This window comes from Oryzias latipes, chromosome 16, assembly GCF_002234675.1.
Source record: "Oryzias latipes chromosome 16, ASM223467v1".
Classification (NCBI taxonomy): domain Eukaryota; kingdom Metazoa; phylum Chordata; class Actinopteri; order Beloniformes; family Adrianichthyidae; genus Oryzias; species Oryzias latipes.
The window spans coordinates 17,929,015-17,950,754 of record NC_019874.2 but is presented as its reverse complement, the minus strand read 5'-3'; the positions used below and the strand labels follow the sequence as shown (position 1 = coordinate 17,950,754).

Here is a 21,740-nt window from a genome sequence, read left to right as displayed (position 1 = left end):
TCATTCAAATGAAGTATCTTTAGTCCAAAGTTAAAGCTTAGTGAAAGTAAACAGATTTCTAAATTAATTAAACTTTAGAAAATGCGTGATGCTGGAAACGTTTACAAGTTTTCCCTCAGGTTTTATCTCTTGGAATTACTGACCTTTGTTTTTATTCCACCACAATAAAGCAGCTTTATTCATTTTTATTTTTACTACTGGCACACAGAAGGGAGCTGACACATTTTCTAAGCATTTTTACAATTTGGCAGGAAACAATCAGCCAATAAGCTCCAGTTCATTCTACAAAAAAAGGGGGAAAACCCTTAATTCATTTATTTAATTATTCTAAGATCCCTATAACTATAAGGACCCTTACAGCTCTGAACAGCGCACTGAAATTTATCAGTCCTCAAAAGACAAATTTACTTTTACATTTAAAGTCTCACTGTGACTTGTGTTTTTCAAGGGGGACAAATGTTTATGTAGCCATTAATATGAATCAAATAAATTTGCCTGATTTCTTCATTGTCTGGAAAATCTTCGGGGTGAGAAATAATTAATCAAATATTGCATACTTCAATTAGGAAACAGTTAATGTTACAACCATGAAACCGTGTCATCGTGGCATAAAGAAGTTGTTTCATTCAATATTTGCTTCTATGAAATTTACTTTCAGAGACTATCACCAAATTTTACAGTTGTAATCTAGACGCAATTTAAAAAAATGTTAAGATTACTTAATTTCTGACTTTTTTTAAAAACCCTCTACTTGCTTTTAAGTTTAACATCGGTGAGGAAACAGCATATTCATTTTTTTGTGATTTTTGCTGATAAAATTTCATTGTATCACCATGTACAAAGACAATAAAGGATTCTGATTTCAGGCATCATCCATGCAGCTTTTTACCTTGGACCATCTACTAAGAAAGTTATCAAAAGTCTGCAACAAAGACGGGTGCAGGAAGGTTTTGTGGCGATACAGGTGAACAGTGAAAGCCATTAAATGCTGCTCCTGACTTTAATTCTATCTTTCATTAATAAAAGGTTTTGTTATTCCTACTGGTTAAGATATTTAATCTCAAGATCATAGACATATAATACAATAGAAGGATAATGTACATTGCCAACCCTTTGATTCTGCACCGCCTAATTGAAGCCTGAAGTGGGGAGGACCCATTGATCAGGGTTTTTACCCCCCACTTCAATTACATTCCTAAGTTAAGTTCAAAGTTCTGTTGCTCCCACCCACAACTAGATTTGAGAAATCAGAACAGCTATTTAACAGAAAATCCTCAAAAGTACCAAAAAGGCTTCTTGAATCGACTCAAGTTAAGATGTTTTTATTTAGGAGAGCTTTTAGCTGACTTTTACTTGTGTTCACCTTTGTTTGTTTGTTTGTTTGTTTACTTATATGCCTGAGTGTGTTTTATTTGGGTTTTACCTACTTTACACTCCCTTTGCCATTCTGTGTTCTTTCTCTGATTATACATTGTTTTAACATCGTGAAGGAAGTTTTGAGTCGTTCTATGAGAAATGTTCTATAATAAATTCAGATTTACCTACTTACTTACTTGAATGAATCAATACCCTATAAAAAGATATATGTCAGTTTGCTAGAATAGGACATAAACATAAAAATGTGTGTGTGTGTGTGGGGGGGGGGGTTAAAATGCACTTAAAGCACTATAATGAAGCGTTGTGCAATAATGCTTCTAACAAAAGCTTAACCGCATGGGTTTCAGAAGGGGTGTCGACCTTAATCTTGATTCATCTTGATCTTGAACTTTTCTTCTTGGAATAAACAGAGTAAGTCATCACTTCTCGTCACAGACTATGGCTTGTACCTTAAATATGTCCAGTGTTGGGCCACAACATGCATCCGAAGTGAAGAAAGCTTTGAAATCCTCTATAAAAGAAAGCTTCACTCAAATGTTCACCATTGATCCTTTGCTAGAAGAGTGATCCCGTTTTGCTCATTTGCACTTAGCTACCAAACTTTACCTCATTACTGTGACTGCATCATTCCTCACAAACCAGAATTAGAATACAATTGAACTCCAAACATGTCATATTTGACACTTTCCCTCCAAATTTGACATTTCTCTTCAGAAAGTAGCTATGATAGGCCAACATAAAAGCAATTTGATATGTGATTTGATAAATTATTAGTTGTTTGGCTTCTAGTTACAGAAACTTTGCATCTTTGTGTAATCATGAACTTGAATCCACATTGTGTGTGAAACCACCGCTGTGACTTTTCTCCCAGAGAAGGTAAAGACAAAGGAAAAGCTTGACGCAGCTATAAATATGATAACCTTTGATCACAACAATTTTAAGATCACTAAAGATAAGAGCGGTGTTCTGTCTTACAGGATAATAAAAGAAAATTCAGCCCTCATTAAAAGAGCACTGACAACAACACTGGATGTAAAAATTGCACTTCTTATTTGTGTTTTAAGATCAACAATGACATGAAGTGTTTTTGTTTCACCTTATGAATCACACAAAGTTTATTAGGAAATGAAATCAGGACTAACATGTGAAAGTCAAACTGGATGAATCCACTGTGCTTCCTTTAAAGGTGAACAACGTGTGTTTTCATGAACTATACACTGATGGCCATACCTTTTTGACAATGACTAGTTTTAATAACTGAACCTTTGACCTCCATCTGTGATGAAAATTCAACCTTATATGGTTGGAACACTGGAGAGCAATACTAAAGGATGACCAAGAGATATTCACATGGGTATATTGGTGCAATTCAGTAGAATCCTTAAGACCCATTCCAATGAAAAATGTGTTTTTGGTGTTTTTAACATGTTCATGTAGCAGATTAAAAGAGTGTTTCTGAGTATTTCTTGGTAATCGTGGTAAATCATGATCAGACAAGAAAATACACTGAAAATAAACTACAATTGGCAGGCCACAAACTCCCATCCATTTATTGAAAGGGCTTTTATATAAACAATAAAAAAAAAAATCTGTGAAACAAAATTACAAAGAGGCAACTAGGAATGTATTGTTTTCTGCTCATAAAGCATTAATTCTTTCTTTTTGTCAACTTCGCAATTTATTTATCCATGATTGTGTCAGTCAGGTTGTGTTTTGGCGTAGCAGAAGGAAGTTTGTGGTCAATACTCAGTATCAGTAGGAAACTTTAGTTCAACAATTAATCAGATTAGATTGTTGTTGATTTAGTATGTTGCATGGATTCTTCTCCTGCTCAGCCTTTAAACTAAAAACACGATAAAAAACTGAATCAGAAATTTGAACCAATAATCCAATGGAAGGCTTGCAGGAATTCTGGAGATTGACCTGAGGTTTCAGTTCTTGTTTTGGGGTATTTTTATTTCTCATGTGATGGTCAGATCAGGAGACCCTGAGTTCATCTTTCAAAAACTGCTTTTTTTTTCTCAGAGAACTTTTTTCATAGCTAAACCTCAGGTCCCTCTTTGTCAGAAAAGTCAAAATTACATGTAAACGACATGATAATCATAAAGTTTGACTGACATAAATTGCTGGATGATGTGGTTTGATGCTTTGACATAAAGCAAAACAAAACATAGTAACTACGGGACAATTATTTGTGAATATTTTTTGCTATCAGAATCTATGTGATTTAACTATATTTATTTACTGTTTTGCAGTTGCTTTACATTTTAAAAATAGTGTGCTTTCAGAAAACTGGAAATTACTAACTACTTTGAAGTCTCATTCTGCTTTTATTTTATGTTTTCAGCATTGAACTGTTAGAAAAGGCCATAGATTATCCTCCAATTTTGTTTTTGTTTTTCTATTTCATTATTTAAGCCTCAAACAATTTTTACAACTGCCAATTTTCAAAATCAATATAAACCGCAATTTGTTTCAATTTATACACTGTTAAAGTCCAAATGGACTTCCCCGGGTTCTGATTTGGAGTCAGAAGGATCCTCTAGTTGAAGGTTCTAATAATGAGACTTGACACTGAAACTCTGGTTCGCCTCTGGCAATTCTGGCATATTCCTTTTGAGGGTATTTTTATTGAATATTGGTATCCTGTTTCACACTTAATGATCTACTTCCTACACATTCAGCTTCTTACATTTGTTTATACCATATAAGGAGTTGTTTTTTTGACATTTGGTCACACCTTTGACATTGGTTAATACCGTACAAGGAGTTGTTTTAAAAAAAAAAAAGCATACAGGTTGGCGCCGGATGCTCTTAACCACATCCTTCACTTCCTTTTGATCTGCTGCTGACCGTTGTCTTTCACCTTCCACAGTAGTCACACACTATTCGCCAGGCTGAAGTTTACAACACATTTATAAAACAGTAATACATGTCTGATTATGATTTCCACAATTCCAGTAGTACATATTTGATTATAATCTCCACAACACCAAGAACTACAATTAATGTAAATGAATAAAATGATTAACAAGAAAGGTTTATGATAGGATCAATATTTGTGCCAAAATAAGAACATTAAGTTGTATTTATGTCTTCGATTACCTACAGACGTAAAAATGCTCTCCCCCTGCTTTTCCTGGGGATTCTCATCTAAATTCAATAATAACTAAAATACCTAAATGTTTGCCTTTTTTTTTTAAACATAAAAAAGTTGAATTTCTGTATGTTATTCATTTGGGATTACCTTTCAAACAGAAGGGATTCCTGTACTAAAATAAAAAAAAAAAATAATAATAATTCTGGAATATATCTTAATTTACTAATTTCAATATTAATTCATTAAATTGACAGTTTTTCCGTCCAAAGCAGTTGATTTAATTTTGCTTTTCCAATCTTCTATTATCATTATTATTTTTATATTATATTATTATTATTATTATTATTATTATTATTATTATTATTATTATTATTATTGTTGTTGTTGTTGTTGTTTTTGATTGATTGATTGATTGATTGATTGATAGATAGATAGATAGATAGATAGATAGATAGATAGATAGATAGATAGATAGATAGATAGATAGATAGATAGATAGATAGATAGATAGATAGATAGATAGATAGATAGATAGATAGATAGATAGATAGATAGATAGATAGATAGATAGATAGATAGATAGATAGATAGATAGATAGATAGATAGATAGATAGATAGATAGATAGATAGATAGATAGATAGATAGATAGATAGAAACAAGCCCATCACAGAAATACAATAACAAACTTAATCAGTCTAACAGAATACAAAGTGTCCACTCTTATTGTCCATGCCTTTGACACAAAATTTGCCAAAAAAAATATTTCATTTTCAAAAAGCCAACGTAAAATGTTATTTTCAGATAACCAAAACAAATCAGGACGTTTCTTTTCTATTACCTCATACAAACAAAGTCTCTGTTTTTCGTATAAAGGACGATAAAACAGAAAATGAAATTCATCCTCCACCACTTGCAGTTCACAGACCTCACAGAGTCTTTCCTCCTCAAGAACACCTTTAAAGCACCCTACTTCCACCTGCAGGGAGAGAACTCCTGCTCTAAGTTAAGCACTAAGGATCTTTGTCCTCTTTTTAAGTTGTACATAACATATGCCTCAGCAGAAAATGTGTCCTTAATTTACAAATAAGTTTGTAGTTTTGGTTTTTGAAGCAGTTTCATTTCCAGTCTTTTTCATAATAACCAACTAAAGTTTCCTTAACATTAACTATCTTACATTTCAAACAATTAAAAAATAATGATTGTAGGTTCACAGAGGACAGAATGTTAAACACATCATTACACCAGGGATAAATATGAGCTCTATCCCAATCAAATATTTTACGTGCAAGTCTCTCTTCAGGTAAAGTCACCAGCCGGTGCCATAATCTGTCCCCCTCTATGGCGGCTTTAGTGGTGAACTTGTGTACACCCAGAAAGTATCTCATTGCCCTGTTTTGAACTTTATCACACTCAGGAGCGTCTTCATAACCCCAGACTCCTGCGGCATAAAATAACACAGATACCACCATGGCATCATACAATTTACTAAACGTGTCAAAACTTAACTCAGGACAGACCTTCATCTTATTTATCACTGCACCAAGCGCCCTCCCAGCAGAATCTGATTATAATTATTATTATTATTATCATTGTGCGAAAATTCATCATCTTAATTAAAAAAGATAAATCTTTGCTCTGTTAAATCACTGTTTGCATCAGAATATTTTTAAAAACAAACTAGATTGCTTTGAAGTACAACAAACAATTAAAAAAGCTATATTTAATTAAATCCAAATAGAAAACCTTATTTAATCCGGTTTGTGTCAGTGATAACCAATCCTAGTAAACAAAGATCATTTATTTCTCAAATTTAAGCCTTTGTTTTGGTTCTGAAAGGTATTCCGTTAATTAAGTTTACAACAAAAACGTGTTCGGTAAATTATTTATGTGTTGTATCAGTTCCTACCTCAGCCTTATTAACACTGTCATTATTGCTGTTGATGGCACAATGAACAGGTTGTTTAATTAGCAAATGTTTCTGTTTTTGGGTGTTTTTTTTGTTTGGTTGTGCCAAAAAGTAGATCTTAAATTTATTGGCCATGACGCATTACTTCATAATTAAACAGACAGTTTCCATTAAAAAAAAAAACGGAAAAATATCAATTTTTATAAGTATAAATCGTTTCTTACACAGATTGAAACATGGTGGGGGCTTAATTTATGTCAAACAGTGAAGCTTGGAAATATCAGGAGCTATAAAAAGCCACGTGAGGAGGAGGAAAAGGAGGAGGAGGAGGCGGGGCTTGGGCGTGACGTAATGTAATCATAACCTCTGTCTAAATTCTGAGAAAGCGCAGTGAGGAGGGAAGCACGGCGGCTGACAGGCGACTGTCCGGGACAACAGTGGCAGGTTCAATTTCCAATCTATTGGATTGTATCTGAATTTGATCCCTTTGGTGTTGGAGGATAATTTTGCTGTTATATTTAGCATAGACTTCAGCGGCTTCACTGAGGCCTTGACATTACTGCTGCGGCTGCGTAATTGTTTAGTTTTTACTCATATAAACAAGCTTTTTTTTTTCCTCTGACAGGAAACAGACATGGAAAACACCGAGGTGAAAATGTCTTCAGCCAAACAAGAGCAAAATGGATATTTAGGGTAAAAAAAAGTTTTCTGCCAATGTTTATCAAACGAAATTAAAATGTTAGAAATGTTGGTCAAGCTTTTATTTTGAAAGTACAGATTAGAATCCTAATTAAATGATAAAAAAAAATTAATTTTTGAAACTGTTCATGAGGTTATTCTTTTTTTTAATCATTGAAAAAAGATAAATTACATCATCAGTTGTGACAGGAGTTGGTTTGAAGTACTTGATGTTTCATTCCTTAATAAATTCCTTAATACGCTGCAAGTAAAAGTGTTAATACATTTCTAGGGGTTTGCTGAACATGGTGTCTTGTATGTCTTTCAGGAATGAGAAGAATGAAAAAAAGAAAGGAAAGAAAAAGGAAAAAGCGCCTAAGGAGCCTATGGTCAGCCCCATCGCTGTGGTGAGCTCCCCTTTAACACTTTGATCCACTTTCTGTTTCCTAACAGTTACTTTTATGTTCAGGAATAGTGATAGATTGAAAAAAAAGTGTATTTGGTGGGAAGATAGGATCAGAGTTTCTAAAAAGTACTACTTTGGGGAACAGTGTGGTGTTAAGGTGTGACCTTACAAGCATAACAAGAAGGGATGTGTGTGTGTGTGGGCTTGTGCAAAGTACAGTAAAGGGGAAGCGGGAAGAACGGATGGGAGTGCAGCACATCCTCCTGTTGTTCGGCTGGGCTCCATCAGCACCCTGCTGGGTTAAGACAATAACCGATCAGATGTGCTTTCTCGTGTCTTGATCTGATGCCTTTGGTCTTTCTCCACTTTCTTCTTTCCACCTGAGTGCAGTTCAGGTTTGCGGATGGCTGGGACATTCTGATGCTTGTAATAGGGACTGTCATGGCGATTGCCAACGGTGCCGTGCTTCCCCTCATGTGCATTGTCTTTGGAGACATGACAGACAGTCTGATAAACGGCGCTCCCCCAAATATGACTGCAGGCTACCCCAGTGAGTTTTCCTACATTCACCTGCATGTATTTAGTGAATTTGCCATCCTAACGTCACCTCTGTGCTTACAGATTTAACATTTATAAATATGACCATCGATATAGAGGAAGAAATGACTGTGTAAGACTTTACATAACTATTTTGGCACAAATGATCAACTTTGAGGGATGAAAGGATGCTTTCGTGCTAAAAACGCCACATCTCTTTTCCCCAGCTTTGCCGTCTACTACTCCATCATGGGCGCCGTTGTGCTGGTGGCAGCATACCTGCAGGTGTCTTTGTGGACCATCGCAGCAGGGCGGCAGGTGAAACGCATCCGCACCTTGTTTTTCCACAAAATCATGCAGCAAGACATCGGCTGGTTTGACATAAACGAAACTGGAGAACTCAACACTCGCCTCACAGAGTTAGTAAACTGTAAAATCCTTTGATGCTTCATACAAGTTGTTCTGATGTTTGACATTAACGTGGAAATTAAGCGCATGAACCAAAATATGTGCAAGGCTTATTTCAAAGATGGTGCCTTCATCCTTCACACTGAAACTGTTATGTAATTACTTAGTTTGATATATTTAAAATGTGATTTTAGACACTTGCTGACACCAAGAAAAGTAAATAAGGCCAGATGCTTACTTTGCACAGTTTTGTGCATTTTTGAAACATTTTAAATATCTTTAATTGTTATATACAAACTCAAAATGAATAAAAGAGAAAAACATGCAAATATTTATAATAATTTTGTTTATTTCCCTAGGATCTATGAATATTTTCATTACTTGCATTCATCTATTTGCAGTGATGTCTACAAGATCCAGGAGGGCATTGGTGACAAGGTGGGGATGCTGATTCAAAGTGTCAGCTCTTTCATCACAGCTTTTGTCATCGGCTTCACTAAAGGCTGGAAGCTCACTCTTGTCATTTTGGCTGTGAGTCCTGCACTTGGGATCTCAGGAGCTCTCTTTAGCAAGGTGACTAAACGGATCTCTCTTTCATTATAAAGGTTTTAAATGTTGACCAAAAAGTGAACAAATTACAATTAGCATACTTTCTTTAGCCAATCAAGTGTTAGTGGATAAAATTCTCATCAAAAGCAGACAGAGGAACCAAGACATCCAATTAAAATAAAATAAAAATATGTTGGGTTTACACTCATTTCTTAGATCAAGTGGTGTTTATTTTAATATTGAACTTAAATTTTCAGATAATGTTTTATTAACCACAAGCAAAGCTTAAAACAAGATCATTTATTGAACATTGAGGGTTATAATTCATCTCCCTGCAGGGTGAGTAAACACAAACCTTTTTTCATATTTTTCTTCATCACACAGGTGTTGACGAGCTTCACCTCCAAAGAACAGAGTGCATATGCTAAAGCTGGTGCTGTTGCTGAGGAGGTGCTGTCCTCGATCAGAACAGTCTTTGCCTTCAGTGGCCAAAACAAAGAGATTGAAAGGTGCGTATGTTGCTCTTATTTACAAAGGCTGTCCGTCCTCACAAAGTGGAAACAAATTCACAGGAAGTTACAGCGCTGCTGTTAGCCAACCCGTGATTCTTTGCAAAACAGATTCAGATCACCACTAGAAAAGGCTCTAAATGAATAAAATAAATCCCTGAAAAAGCAATAGTATCTAGAGAAAAGGCTGGTCTCTGCTTTCACTAAAATCTAATTAATTTCAAAGTGGATATTTGATCCTCCGTGTTTGTGTGCTGCACACCAGATATCATAAAAACCTGCAGCAGGCCAAAAAGATGGGAATGAAGAAGGCCATCTCTGCCAATATTGCAATGGGATTCACCTTCCTGATGATCTATTTCTCGTATGCTCTGGCCTTCTGGTACGGAAGTACGCTCATCCTGAGCGGCGAGTACACCATTGGTTCTGTTCTCACCGTGAGTGAACATCATTTGTCACCCAAATCATTAATCGTTTTTTCTTTTCTTTTTAACAATTAAATTCATATTGTTTCCCACTTAAAGGTGTTCTTTGTTGTGATTATTGGAGTATTTACGATGGGTCAGACTTCTCCTAACATCCAGACATTTGCCAGTGCTAGAGGAGCCGCTCACAAGGTCTACAACATCATTGATAAAGTAAGCAATGAAGCAGGTTCTCTCTGCTGCTTTAGAACTTGTCTGTTTGGATCATGGCACACGCTCTACTGAACTTCAGCACTCTATGGAGTGGCTTTGATGCAGCCGGAAACCTGAAGTCGTTAACACTAGAATGAGCTGCTAATTGGAGCGCCTGCTGCTTGTAAGAAGAACCGGCAGATCGGTCAGGTTGGTCCCGTTCAGATCCTGTTTCAGGGCTGAGTGCAAATCCATTTCCTCAGATATAATCCAGATTTTTTCAATCTATTGAAGCAGAGTAGCCAACAGTCAAACTCAAAAAGAGTACAATTTCATTCAAAATAATATTACTTTAGAAGTTAAAAAAAGCGAATTTACTCAAAATACTCAAATGCCAATTACCAGTAAAAGTTTATTGTTTGAAACTAGTTGAATCTGACATTTCTTCACAGATTTTTTTGTATGAAACTGTTGAGCACATAAAGATTAAATAAAAAGTAATAACATAAAAGTACCCCTGAAGTAGTTTATTACATTTCTACTTGAATAAATGTAAACATCTAAACACTTTGTTTTAAAACTATGTAAAACAGGAATGTTTACTAAGTTTACATGTACATGGTATATGTTGAGAATAAAAAACATTTGATCAAATATTATTTTATTTCCTGAATTTTGCTGCCATGTAATCCTAGCTGTAATATGGTTATAATTTAGAAAGACCCTAATCAGTATTACACTTGGAATATGCCGTGTTTTTCTTAATGGTTTAGCATGTAAACTCAATTTCAGGAAGAATAAATCAAGTGCAAACAATTGCAAGGTGCTGTATTTAAAACAAGAACTTTCACCAAAAAAAAAAAAAATCAACACGCCTTACCCCACATGATGACCTATAAATAGAACCCAATATAGGAATAAAAGTTTAAAATTTGGTTTGATGCTGATGTGAGGAAATATTATGGGGATCTGATCCCACCAGAAATATAATACAACATAATCAGTGATTGCTGGAAATTTTGTTATTTTTTCCAAAATAAAACCTTATTTTCCAGTTTGAAAGTTATTGACCGTAAAGATGTGCCAACTACTGATATCATTGGCTGCTGGCTGTATTAAATTATATTTCTGTTTTTCCAAAGTTATTTAGAGTGTAACATTATTCTATACTGTTCACTCGAAACATGGCTTTCAAGTAAACTTAATCATTGTTTACATGATTTAAATTTATTAATGGTTCATATTTCTTTTCAAATTAAAGATCATATACAACCAAATCTTACATTTGATGTGATTTAAGGTGTTTTGGAGGTGGCTTTCGTACTTACTCGTGTGTATTTTTGTGTGCATAGGTTTTGTTGTGAAGCGCAAAGTTTCTTTGCAGATAAGTTTTATGTTCAGAGAAGGTAGAAATCAACAAAACCGTTGAAGCAGCCGGGCAGGTTAGAAATAATCGCTGTTTATTTTTGCGATGGCGTGTGAGCGCGAGAACATTAGAACAACAGGTTGGAGTCATAAAAACACAAAGAGTTGTGGAAATAAACATTAGCTTTGTTTAACATGCACAGTCTAACCTACGGGGCTGACAGCCTTCCTCCCATTGTGTGTTTGATGTTATTATAAGAATCCAGATTGATTCTGAGTTCTACTTTGAATCCGATTCAAACCGGCCTCCTTTTTCCACAGGAACCAATCATCGACAGCTATTCAGAAGACGGCTTCAAGCCTGACTTCATCAAAGGAGACATAGAGTTTAGCAACATTCACTTCACTTACCCCTCCAGGCCTGATGTTAAAGTAAGCTCCCCATCAAATTGTAAGTTATATAAGATTTCACGTCCATGACTGATTGTGTGTCCTTCCTTAGATATTGGAGAACATGTCCCTGAGTGTGAAGAGTGGACAGACCATGGCTTTAGTGGGCAGCAGCGGCTGTGGTAAAAGTACAACCATCCAGCTTCTGCAGAGGTTCTACGATCCAGTGGAGGGAAACGTAAGTACTTTAATTTACCGTACCTTTTTCTTTTCAAAACAGTATGGACTATTAAAGGTGTGAACTCCCCTTTGACACCAACATAACACAATCTCTTCTTGTACACTATGTAACAAAATACATTACTGGGAACGGTTTGTGTAGTTTGTTCATTTGCTTTATTTTTGTTTGTGGAATCAAATTAGTTAAATAATAAATAAAAAATCTGTTAAAATACAGAAAATGTACAATAAAATGTCGTTTTTATGTTAAAAGGTCATCTTCATGGAAAAAGTCGTTAATTAGTTAAGTATTGTTAATAAAAACACAAACTAAAACAAAAAATTCCGAAAGACCCACTCCAATGAAAATCCAGTTTTTGGTGTTTTTAACAGGTTCTTGTAGCCTTTTTTTCATGAGAAGCTACAATCAGCAGGCCACAGGCTCCCTCCTCCACTCTATTCTGATGCATCCACTCATAGATGAATACATCCATGTACGTCTTAGTTTTCCTCGGCATCTGGCTCAAAACTGTCTGGTTGGATAGCTCTGACATTGCTTGCCCTTTTTGCTGCATCGGTAATATTAGCTTGGGGTTGTGAATGGCTGTAAGCTAGTGGAACAGAGTGTAATTAAAGGGGTGATGGGAAGTGAAAGCAGACTTGCCCTATGCCAACAGTCCCATCTAGAATTTAGAGGGGAATTTTTGATTAACTCCTGTCGCTCTACAGAAACAGAACATGTCCTAGAAAATGACACAGGTGTTTTTATTTTAGCTAAAAACTGCATAATCATAATTAAAAGATTGCTGGGAACACTTACAATAGATCAAAAGATGATCGCTTGGAAAAAAATGTTTTATTTTGATGGTTTGAAATGTAGAAATACATGGTTGATAAATAAAGATTTAATCCACAGCATATTTCTTCCAGGTGTCCATCGACGGTCATGACATCCGCTCTTTAAACGTCCGCTACCTGAGAGAGATGATTGGAGTGGTGAGCCAGGAGCCCATCCTGTTCGCCACCACAATTTCGGAGAACATCAGATATGGCCGTCCTGATGTGACGCAACCGGAAATTGAACAAGCTGCCAAAGAAGCCAACGCCTATGACTTCATCATGAATCTTCCCAATGTAAGGAAATGCCTCCGGGTGTTCTGTTGTCAGGTTTTCTTCCTAACAAAGATGTTGTTGTTGAGCAGAAGTTTGAAACTCTGGTGGGGGACAGAGGAACCCAAATGAGCGGAGGCCAAAAGCAGAGGATTGCTATCGCTCGAGCTTTGGTCCGCAATCCTAAAATCCTCCTGCTGGATGAAGCTACATCTGCTCTAGATGCTGAGAGTGAGACCATTGTCCAGTCTGCACTCGATAAGGTACAAAATGCTTTAATAGTTATTCATTTTCAGACTATGTATATTTGTTGCAAATGAGTTGTTAGAGTTACTGATTGAATGTTTTTCAGGTGCGACTGGGCCGTACAACTCTGATCGTGGCTCACCGCCTCTCAACCATCAGAAATGCTGACGTCATTGCTGGCTTCCAGAACGGCAAAGTGGTGGAAGTGGGGACTCACAGTGAGCTGATGGAAAAACAGGGAGTCTACCGCATGTTGGTCACTATGCAGGTAACATACACAACAGCCCCAAAGAGCAGTGGAGCGTTAAAAGTCACAGGTGTCTGATATTGTTGGTGCTTTCTCCTCGGTTTCTGCCCAACGCAGACCTTTCAGAAAGCAGATGATGGAGAGGAGGAGAGTGAGGCAGATGAAAAGAGCCCGTTAGCCAAGCAATTGTCAGACTCCACCCTGTTCAGGAAGAAATCTACAAGAGGCTCCTCCGTCAATTCAGACACACGGAAGGATGAGAAGAAAAGCTTCAAGAAAGGCAAAGACAAGGACAAGACCAACGAAGTGAGCGATAGAAGAACTGTTTCAATCTCCTTATTCCTTTGGTAGACAGAGTCATGCAATGTTTTATTTGCACTTTCTGTTTTTTCTAGAAAAGATCTTTCCATTAAGGAATCTGAAGTGTAACTCGATTTGTTTTCCTCTGAAGGATGAAGATGTTCCTGAGGTGTCATTCTTCCGAGTGTTAATGCTCAACAAGTCGGAGTGGCCGTTCATTTTCCTGGGCACCTTTTGCGCCATCATCAATGGAGGAATACAGCCTGTTTTTGCCGTCCTCTTCTCCAAGATCATTGCTGTAGGTCAACCTTACATCTAGAATCATATCTAAAAGCCAACACACTGAACCCATTTGTGTTTAACAGATTATCCTGCAGATCTAAACGCCTCATTAAGTGAGATGTTTTTACAATGAGGCCTAAAATCGCCAAGCTAAATGTTTTAAGGGCAACTTTAACAGAAATGCACAGCCTTTTGAATAATGTGTTCCCCGTTCCTATTAAGCAGTTTGAATTCCCTGTCTTCACCCAGGTGTTTGCAGAACCAGATCAGGAAGTTGTCAGAGAAAGATCGCAGTTCTTTTCCCTCATGTTTGTAACTATTGGATGCGTGTCGTTCGTCACCATGTTTCTGCAGGTAAGATCACTTATGGACATTGAGTTCACAGTCATAAAAATAGACATTGGTACATCAATTTAGTTTTATTTTTAGCGATGTGAGATAATGAGACTCTTTTAAAACTTTTATCTGATTAAATATAAATCATTAAGATAACTAAAAGATATTTTACCAATATATTTTAGCTACTTTAAGGATTTCAGGCAGTATAGAAGCTAAAAACTGTCTTTTACTTTCTTGTACTTGCTACATTCAGATGGCAGTCATGATTCTTTTTTTATGACCATCTGAAAAACTAAACCATTTTTTCTTTTAATCAAAATCTGTCTCTGACTGGTTCATGCATTTTTTATTTTATTTTACTAAATTTAATTTAACCAACTTTGACATCATTTTGAAATCACAATACTGCTCTAGAGGTAAACCCAAAATGATGGCAGGAGTCACGTGTAACATCACTTCGAAGCTCTAAAATAACCCCTAACGAGGCTGAAGAGTTACAGGACAATTATAATCCAAACCATCAAACAGAAAAATATCTGTTTTCAACAAAAAGTAACCAAATTTAGTTTTAGGAAGGGAGTAAAAAACTTTTTTTTAAAGTGGCTTTTATTTCTTGCAAATGCATTTACTTGTTGAATTTTAATTAGAAGTGTAAACTCTCAAAAGGAGACGTAAAGCTTACAAATTAAATAAAGTTTCATTTATGATGTTTGTCTTATTAAAAACTTTAAATGACATCATCATACTCCTAGTAGTGCAGAAGTTTTTCGACTATTGTGTTCATGTGTTTCCTTCACACTTTTCGCAATCTTTTACCAGGGATTCTGTTTTGGTAAATCAGGAGAGGTTCTCACCTTGAAACTGAGACTCGGCGCCTTTAAGGCAATGTTGAGACAGGTATGTAGAATTGGTTACACCTGCGTACATTTTCTTAACCTGCTTAATCCCTTTCTGGGGTCATGGGGTTGCTGGAGCCTATCAGGGGCACTTGTGTTCATATCAAGAATCTACATTACTCATGTTTTACTGTCTGTACTTTCAAATGAAATTTGAAAAATTCAAAAATTTCAAAATTCAACTAAGATTAAAAAAAGACTTTATTGCTAGGTGTTTGACAGGAATGTGAAGAACAATGTTTTGCTTTAAGCAGTTTTGTCATTGTGTTGCTCTCATACAAAGACCCACACACACTAACGCTGAACCTTTCTCCACAATCAAATGGAGAGTGATATAGTTACCAGTCAGGGAAATATGCCAGAAATGATGTTCAAATCATTAATCTTAAAAAATACAAAATGTTTTTGGGATATTTTCCAAAGTTTTTGTTGCATCCTCTTTACCTTTTTCATCCCATCATCTTTGATTCCTTGCAGGATCTTGGTTGGTTTGACGATTCCAAAAACAGTGTGGGAGCACTCACCACAAGACTTGCCACAGATGCAGCACAAGTACAAGGGGTCAGTCTTTGCAGCAACAACCCCCCCCCCCCCCCCCCCCCCAAAAAAAAAAAGAAAAAGAAAAAAAAACACACAACGAGAAACTCATTGCATCTTCTTTATTTCCAACCTCAACACTTTCTTAGGCAACTGGAGCTCGTTTGGCAACAGTGGCCCAGAACTTTGCTAACCTCGGGACTGGCATTATTTTAGCCTTTATCTACGGCTGGGAGCTGACTTTGCTGGTCTTGGCCGTTGTGCCAATAATAGCGGTGGCCGGAGCTGTGGGAATGCAGATGCTCACTGGACACGCAGCTGAAGACAAAAAGGAGCTGGAGAAAGCCGGAAAGGTATCTACTCAGACACTGGGAGCAGCGCTCTGTTAGATTTTTGTCTGTAACCCTCATGCGGCGTGTCCTCACAGATTGCCACAGAGGCCATAGAGAACATTCGCACTGTTGCATCTCTCACCAGAGAAGCCAAATTTGAGTCTTTGTACCAGGAAAACCTCAAAGTACCATACAAGTGAGTCAAATACAAACATTTTAAAGCAATCTTGTTCATTTACATGATGCTCTTATAATACGTTTTTTGTTACCTGTGTGCAGGAACTCCCAGAAAAAGGCCCATACGCATGGTTTTACGTTCTCATTCTCCCAGTCCATGATCTACTTTGCCTATGCAGGTTGTTTCCGCTTTGGTGCCTGGCTCATAGTCCAAGGAAGGATGGATGTTGAGGGGGTTTTCCTGTGAGTAAACCTTTGTATTTTAATCCCCACTGAGATGTTATTTTTTTGCTGTGTCACAGTTGGCGTGTAAAGCAGCAAACACGAATTAAAAGCATTCAATGTGTCTGTCTTTAAAGGCTGTTAATCATTACTCTGTGCGGTGATTCACTGAACTCACGCTCATGTGATTCTGGATTATAGTTGTGCACTGAGTTAGTGCTGCTTGAACTATGTATTTCATTTATGCCCTGGCTGTGGTATAAAACGGAAGTCCCAAGTCCATAAACCATAAACACATAAAAGGGTTAAAGATTAACAAACATTTGCTTTCACACATGTGGCAGACAGCACTGTAGGAAGTTTAGTTGAAGATATGCACAAGATAGTCAAGGCAGTCGACAAAACGTGCTCCTGAGGTGTTACTTAACATTTATGTCACAGTTTCTTGGCAAGTTTGAAATTATTTTTATTTAGTATATTTTAAAATATGAGTTGATTTTCTATTAGAGCAACTGAAAACACGTTTTCTGTCAGGCCTTTTAGATAACTAACATTGTTTTTTTTACCCTAACGTGACCCTGCTGATGTTGAGTTTGTTATCAGGACAGTACAAGCTTTGTGTCACAGAAAAGACATCAGTTTAGTGCATTATAAAACCCAAGAACACGTGCGTTAATCACACTATCATAACTTGTAATCGAAGTCAATGTGAATCTCCTCTCCCAGTGTGATTTCAGCCGTTTTGTTCGGCGCCATGGCCGTTGGGGAAGCCAACTCCTTCGCACCGAACTACGCCAAGGCCAAAATGTCTGCTGCCCACCTGATGATGCTGATAAACAAAGTGCCCGACATCGACAATCTGTCAAACGAAGGGGAGACCCCGGTACGAACACAAAAACTTTAGAACATACGAACAATCTTTCCAAAGGATCCTACATTCACTTCCTTTTCTCGCATCTTTGTTTCCAGGATAAATTTAACGGCAACGTGATCTTTAAGGATGTGAGGTTTAACTACCCCTCACGCCCCGATGTTCCCATCCTTAAAGGGCTCAATCTGAAGGTGAAAAAGGGAGAAACTTTGGCTCTGGTTGGCAGCAGCGGGTGTGGAAAGAGCACCACCATCCAGCTGCTGGAGCGTTTCTATGACACTAAGGAGGGGAAAGTGGTGAGAAACACACGCCTGGAATGACTACAGTCTCTTTTCTGTCACCAGAGCCCCTTCACCTGCTTTCTGATAGCTAATGGTTAACCTGATGGAGCTCTTTATGGCAGCTGTACAGTACAATGCCCATGAGACCTTGAGACATTATGAAGCCAATGTATTGGTGTCTTTATCTAAATAAGTGTGCAAACTCTTTATCTAAAACAATGAGAACAATTCATTTTATCTTTTCATGACTTATTTATTCAAAGCTTCAGTTTGGTCTTTCTTGAATAACAATACAATGAATCTGAATAAACCTGAGTTGAGCCTTTTTACTGGGCAGACTTTCTTTAGTTTTACGCCTGTTTCAAAGAGACCATGTTGGTTTATTTTAAATGTGTTGTCATCATCTGTGCCTCTGTTTCCCGCTTTCAGGTCCTGGATGATGTGGATATCAAACAACTGAACATCCACTGGCTGAGATCTCAGATTGGGATTGTTTCCCAGGAGCCCGTGCTGTTCGACTGCACTCTGGCTGAGAACATCGCGTATGGCGACAACAGCCGCACAGTAACCATGGAGGAAATTGAGGCTGCTGCCAAAGCCGCCAACATTCACAAATTTATAGAGGAACTGCCACAGGTATTATAAGTGTTTGATCCTGCTCTGTAAATAACAACGCCATGTCCAAATTTCTTCACTACTCCCTAATCCCTAAAAGCCTGCCGGTATAAAGTGTAGGACTATTGTTGCCCTGCATTTTCACACATTCTCACTACTTTTTTTGAAGGCCAAAGATGATGTTACCTTTCTGTTGAAGTAAATGTGTAATATATATGAACATTTTATGAAGACCATGAATCCACTTTGTTCTGATGAGTAAAACTTGAATGGTTTAAAAAAAATAAATGCACCGGTACATACATACAGTTTTTCAACTGACAAATCGATCAAATGCAATGCATTGAAAAAAATATTCACCAATTGAGTGAGCATTAAGGCACACTGGTTGTTCGCCGAGACTTCTGGGAAATTTTTAGGGCACTAGATTTTGGAATTGTAGAAACGGACAGCCCAAAAAAATAGCAAACAGCTGATGTAGTGCACTAAGTAGCGAGGAGTGAAGAAATTCAGATGCAAGCAAGAGCTGTAGGGTGAGGGATCCTAAAAAAAGAGAAACTAAATTGACCAATAAAACAGGAAGTGATGTTATTCATCAATTAATAAAAAGTGGCCCATATAAATACTATATCAATTCTGCCAAGGTTTAACCCTCCTTTCTTTTTTTAAACTTGTTTTTCTAATGTTTAGTTTAAATATAAATTTTGATGATCATCAGCAAAGAAAGGTCATTACTGTGGTCCTTTAAAAGAACCAGGAAAGCTTACATTTTGATCAAGCAGTGTCCAATTCCCCATGACTGACTGCACAAAACATCATGCAGGTCCTCTTACTTTATAGGTGAGCTCCCTAATTAAAGAATTTATTTTGACATCTAAAAATGTTATAAAGACAGCAGCTTTAGGAAGCAGATGCTACGTTTTCCCAGAACACCTCATTTTACAACACACTTTACCTCGAATTTTGACAATAACTTCTGATTAGATAAGGGTCTTTGCACGATGTTCAAGGCTGGATTATTTCTGAAGATAAACTTCAGGATCACACTCTGTCACTGTCATGGAGAGCACTTGCTATAATTTGCATGGATTGCTGGCCTCCTGGGCATGTTGGCAGCTCCATAGTCAAGCTGACTTTACAAAAGGTGCTGAAAAACACAACAATTTAACCAAAGTAGAAAAGTCTCCGAGTTGTTCAGGGCAGTTGTCAAGGCTGCTCCTCTTTTTTTTTTTTAAGAGGTTCAAATGTCAACTTCACAGGGCAGAACTAGCAGTCCACATCACTTCCTGACTTATCCCTGAAGATCTTCAAAAAGCCGTCTTTTGACATATTTAATATGCAGTCAAATACTAAAGAATTCAATTGCTTCTTCTTTTGTATCCTCTTACTAAATAGACAATGAGAGGATATTTTATATTAAATAAACTAATGTTTCTCCATGTTTCCCAGTTATAAAGATGTTTGTTAATCAAAACCAGAAACTTGTTTTCATCTCAAAACCCAATTCAAAACCAAACTCAAATGTTTTCTGACCATCAAGGGTTATGCAGCAAATGAATATTACCAGGTTTCAACTAAGTCTTAATCATTCTACAGTAGATGCTCCTCATTTTTATTTAATGTTTCACGTTTTCCTTAAAATACTTTTAGAGTTAATTTACTTCAAGTATAACCTCATGTTAGTAATTACTCTGAAGGTAATACTACAGAACTTCCAAGAAATTTTCCTCATGTTTCCTGGAGTCTCAGACTCGCGTTTGTCCCGTTTTACGTGTCTCAGCCATCGATGGCTGAAAGCTGCAGTCCGCCAAGGCACCAGTTTAGAGCAGCCCACTCCCACGCATATCTGTCACTATTTTATCAGTCTACTCCAATGTGATCATGTGTCTGCTATTTCTGTTTGCATGAGCAGAGGTACAACACTCAGGCAGGTGATAAGGGGACTCAGCTGTCTGGTGGTCAGAAGCAGCGAATAGCCATAGCCCGGGCTATTCTTCGCAACCCCCAAGTTCTGCTGCTGGATGAAGCCACCTCTGCACTGGACACTGAGAGCGAGAAGGTTTGTCTATAATATAGATCGAGTGTGGAATTAATGTTTCATAGAAGTGGAAAATGATCAACTTGTTTTTTTGAAGTAAAAGTAGGGTGTAATAACAATCTTCTCTCTGCAGGTTGTACAGGACGCTCTGGACCAGGCCAGTAAAGGCAGGACATGCATCATCGTGGCCCACCGTCTGTCCACCATCCGCAATGCAGACCGCATAGCTGTATTCCAGGGGGGAGTGGTGGTGGAGCAAGGGACGCATCAGCAGCTGCTGGCAAAGAAGGGAGTCTACCACATGCTGGTCACCACACAGCTCGGCCATGGGACGAATTGAGAACCCATTTCTGGCCTCTGAGGGTCGGGCTGAGCACTTGTGCCTTTTCTGAGCTTCACATTTGTGCAGTTATATTCATCCTGAGCAGCTTCGTCAGATCAGCTAGGGGCTGAATACACGGACACTTCCTCCTGTGAGTTTACAATCTGTTTAACAACTCTGCTGCTGTTGATTAGGAGTGTTGGCTGCGTTTGAACTTGTGGGGCACACTGAAATGCGTCCTCTAGAACTTTAATTATTCTGGACTCTAAATACATTTCAAACCAATGAGAACTACTTTTATTTACCCTGAGAAAAGCTTACAGATGGATATCATGCATCACGAAATTTAAAATCTCCACATTGACCTTGGAAGAGGTGATCAATCTTATTAAATTATGGGGGAAATTTGTCATTGTCTGGAAAAAGGCAGAAACCAGTTTAGTTTTTTGGGATGAAGCAAATGGAAGCATGCTTAATTTGAAATGCTTTTTGTTAGGTGCACTAAATATGTGATTCATGCACTTTATTAATGCTAGAAGTGCAATACTGTCCCACCAAGTATGACTTTTATTACTGGAACCGTCGCTGCATATTAGGACAAATGTTTGGGTATTGGAAGCGTTATGATAGCTGTGGATGATTAGACCAAAATGCAGGTAGAACCAAAGTGCCTGATCAGCTTAACCAAGAATACTGTCAACAAAGAAAAAAAAAAAAAGTTGAAATTAATGCTAATGTACATGAATGCTCTAATCCTGTTTATTAATTAATAACTTATCTTTTGTAGAAAGTTCTGATATGTATCTATTAAAGTTTTGTATTCAAAAGCAAAATGTGGAATTGTTTTTTTCTTTTTCTTTAA

At 37.2% G+C, this 21,740-nt stretch overlaps 1 protein-coding gene across 2 annotated transcripts; it reads left to right on the top strand.

Annotated features, from left to right (window-relative positions):
• Positions 1-6,722: 6,722 nt before the first annotated feature.
• abcb1 (ATP binding cassette subfamily B member 1) lies at positions 6,723-21,711 on the top strand. 2 transcript variants are annotated; one of them, XM_023963969.1, is made up of 28 exons: positions 6,723-6,829; positions 7,011-7,078; positions 7,392-7,470; positions 7,860-8,019; positions 8,091-8,139; positions 8,234-8,425; positions 8,816-8,987; positions 9,348-9,472; positions 9,738-9,909; positions 9,997-10,110; positions 11,776-11,886; positions 11,957-12,082; positions 12,994-13,197; positions 13,266-13,436; positions 13,526-13,687; positions 13,784-13,972; positions 14,118-14,264; positions 14,498-14,602; positions 15,407-15,484; positions 15,961-16,044; positions 16,170-16,373; positions 16,448-16,548; positions 16,632-16,772; positions 17,478-17,634; positions 17,721-17,918; positions 18,333-18,539; positions 20,431-20,577; positions 20,690-21,711. In XM_023963969.1, the coding sequence occupies exons 2-28, from the start codon at positions 7,020-7,022 to the stop codon at positions 20,894-20,896; spliced, it is 3,861 nt and encodes a 1,286-aa protein (XP_023819737.1). In that variant the 5' UTR covers positions 6,723-6,829; positions 7,011-7,019; the 3' UTR covers positions 20,897-21,711. The 2 variants fall into 2 exon arrangements, with proteins under 2 accessions (XP_023819737.1, XP_023819738.1); XM_023963970.1 differs by having other exon boundaries at positions 6,740-6,829; positions 7,007-7,078.
• The last annotated feature ends 29 nt before the right edge of the window (positions 21,712-21,740 follow it).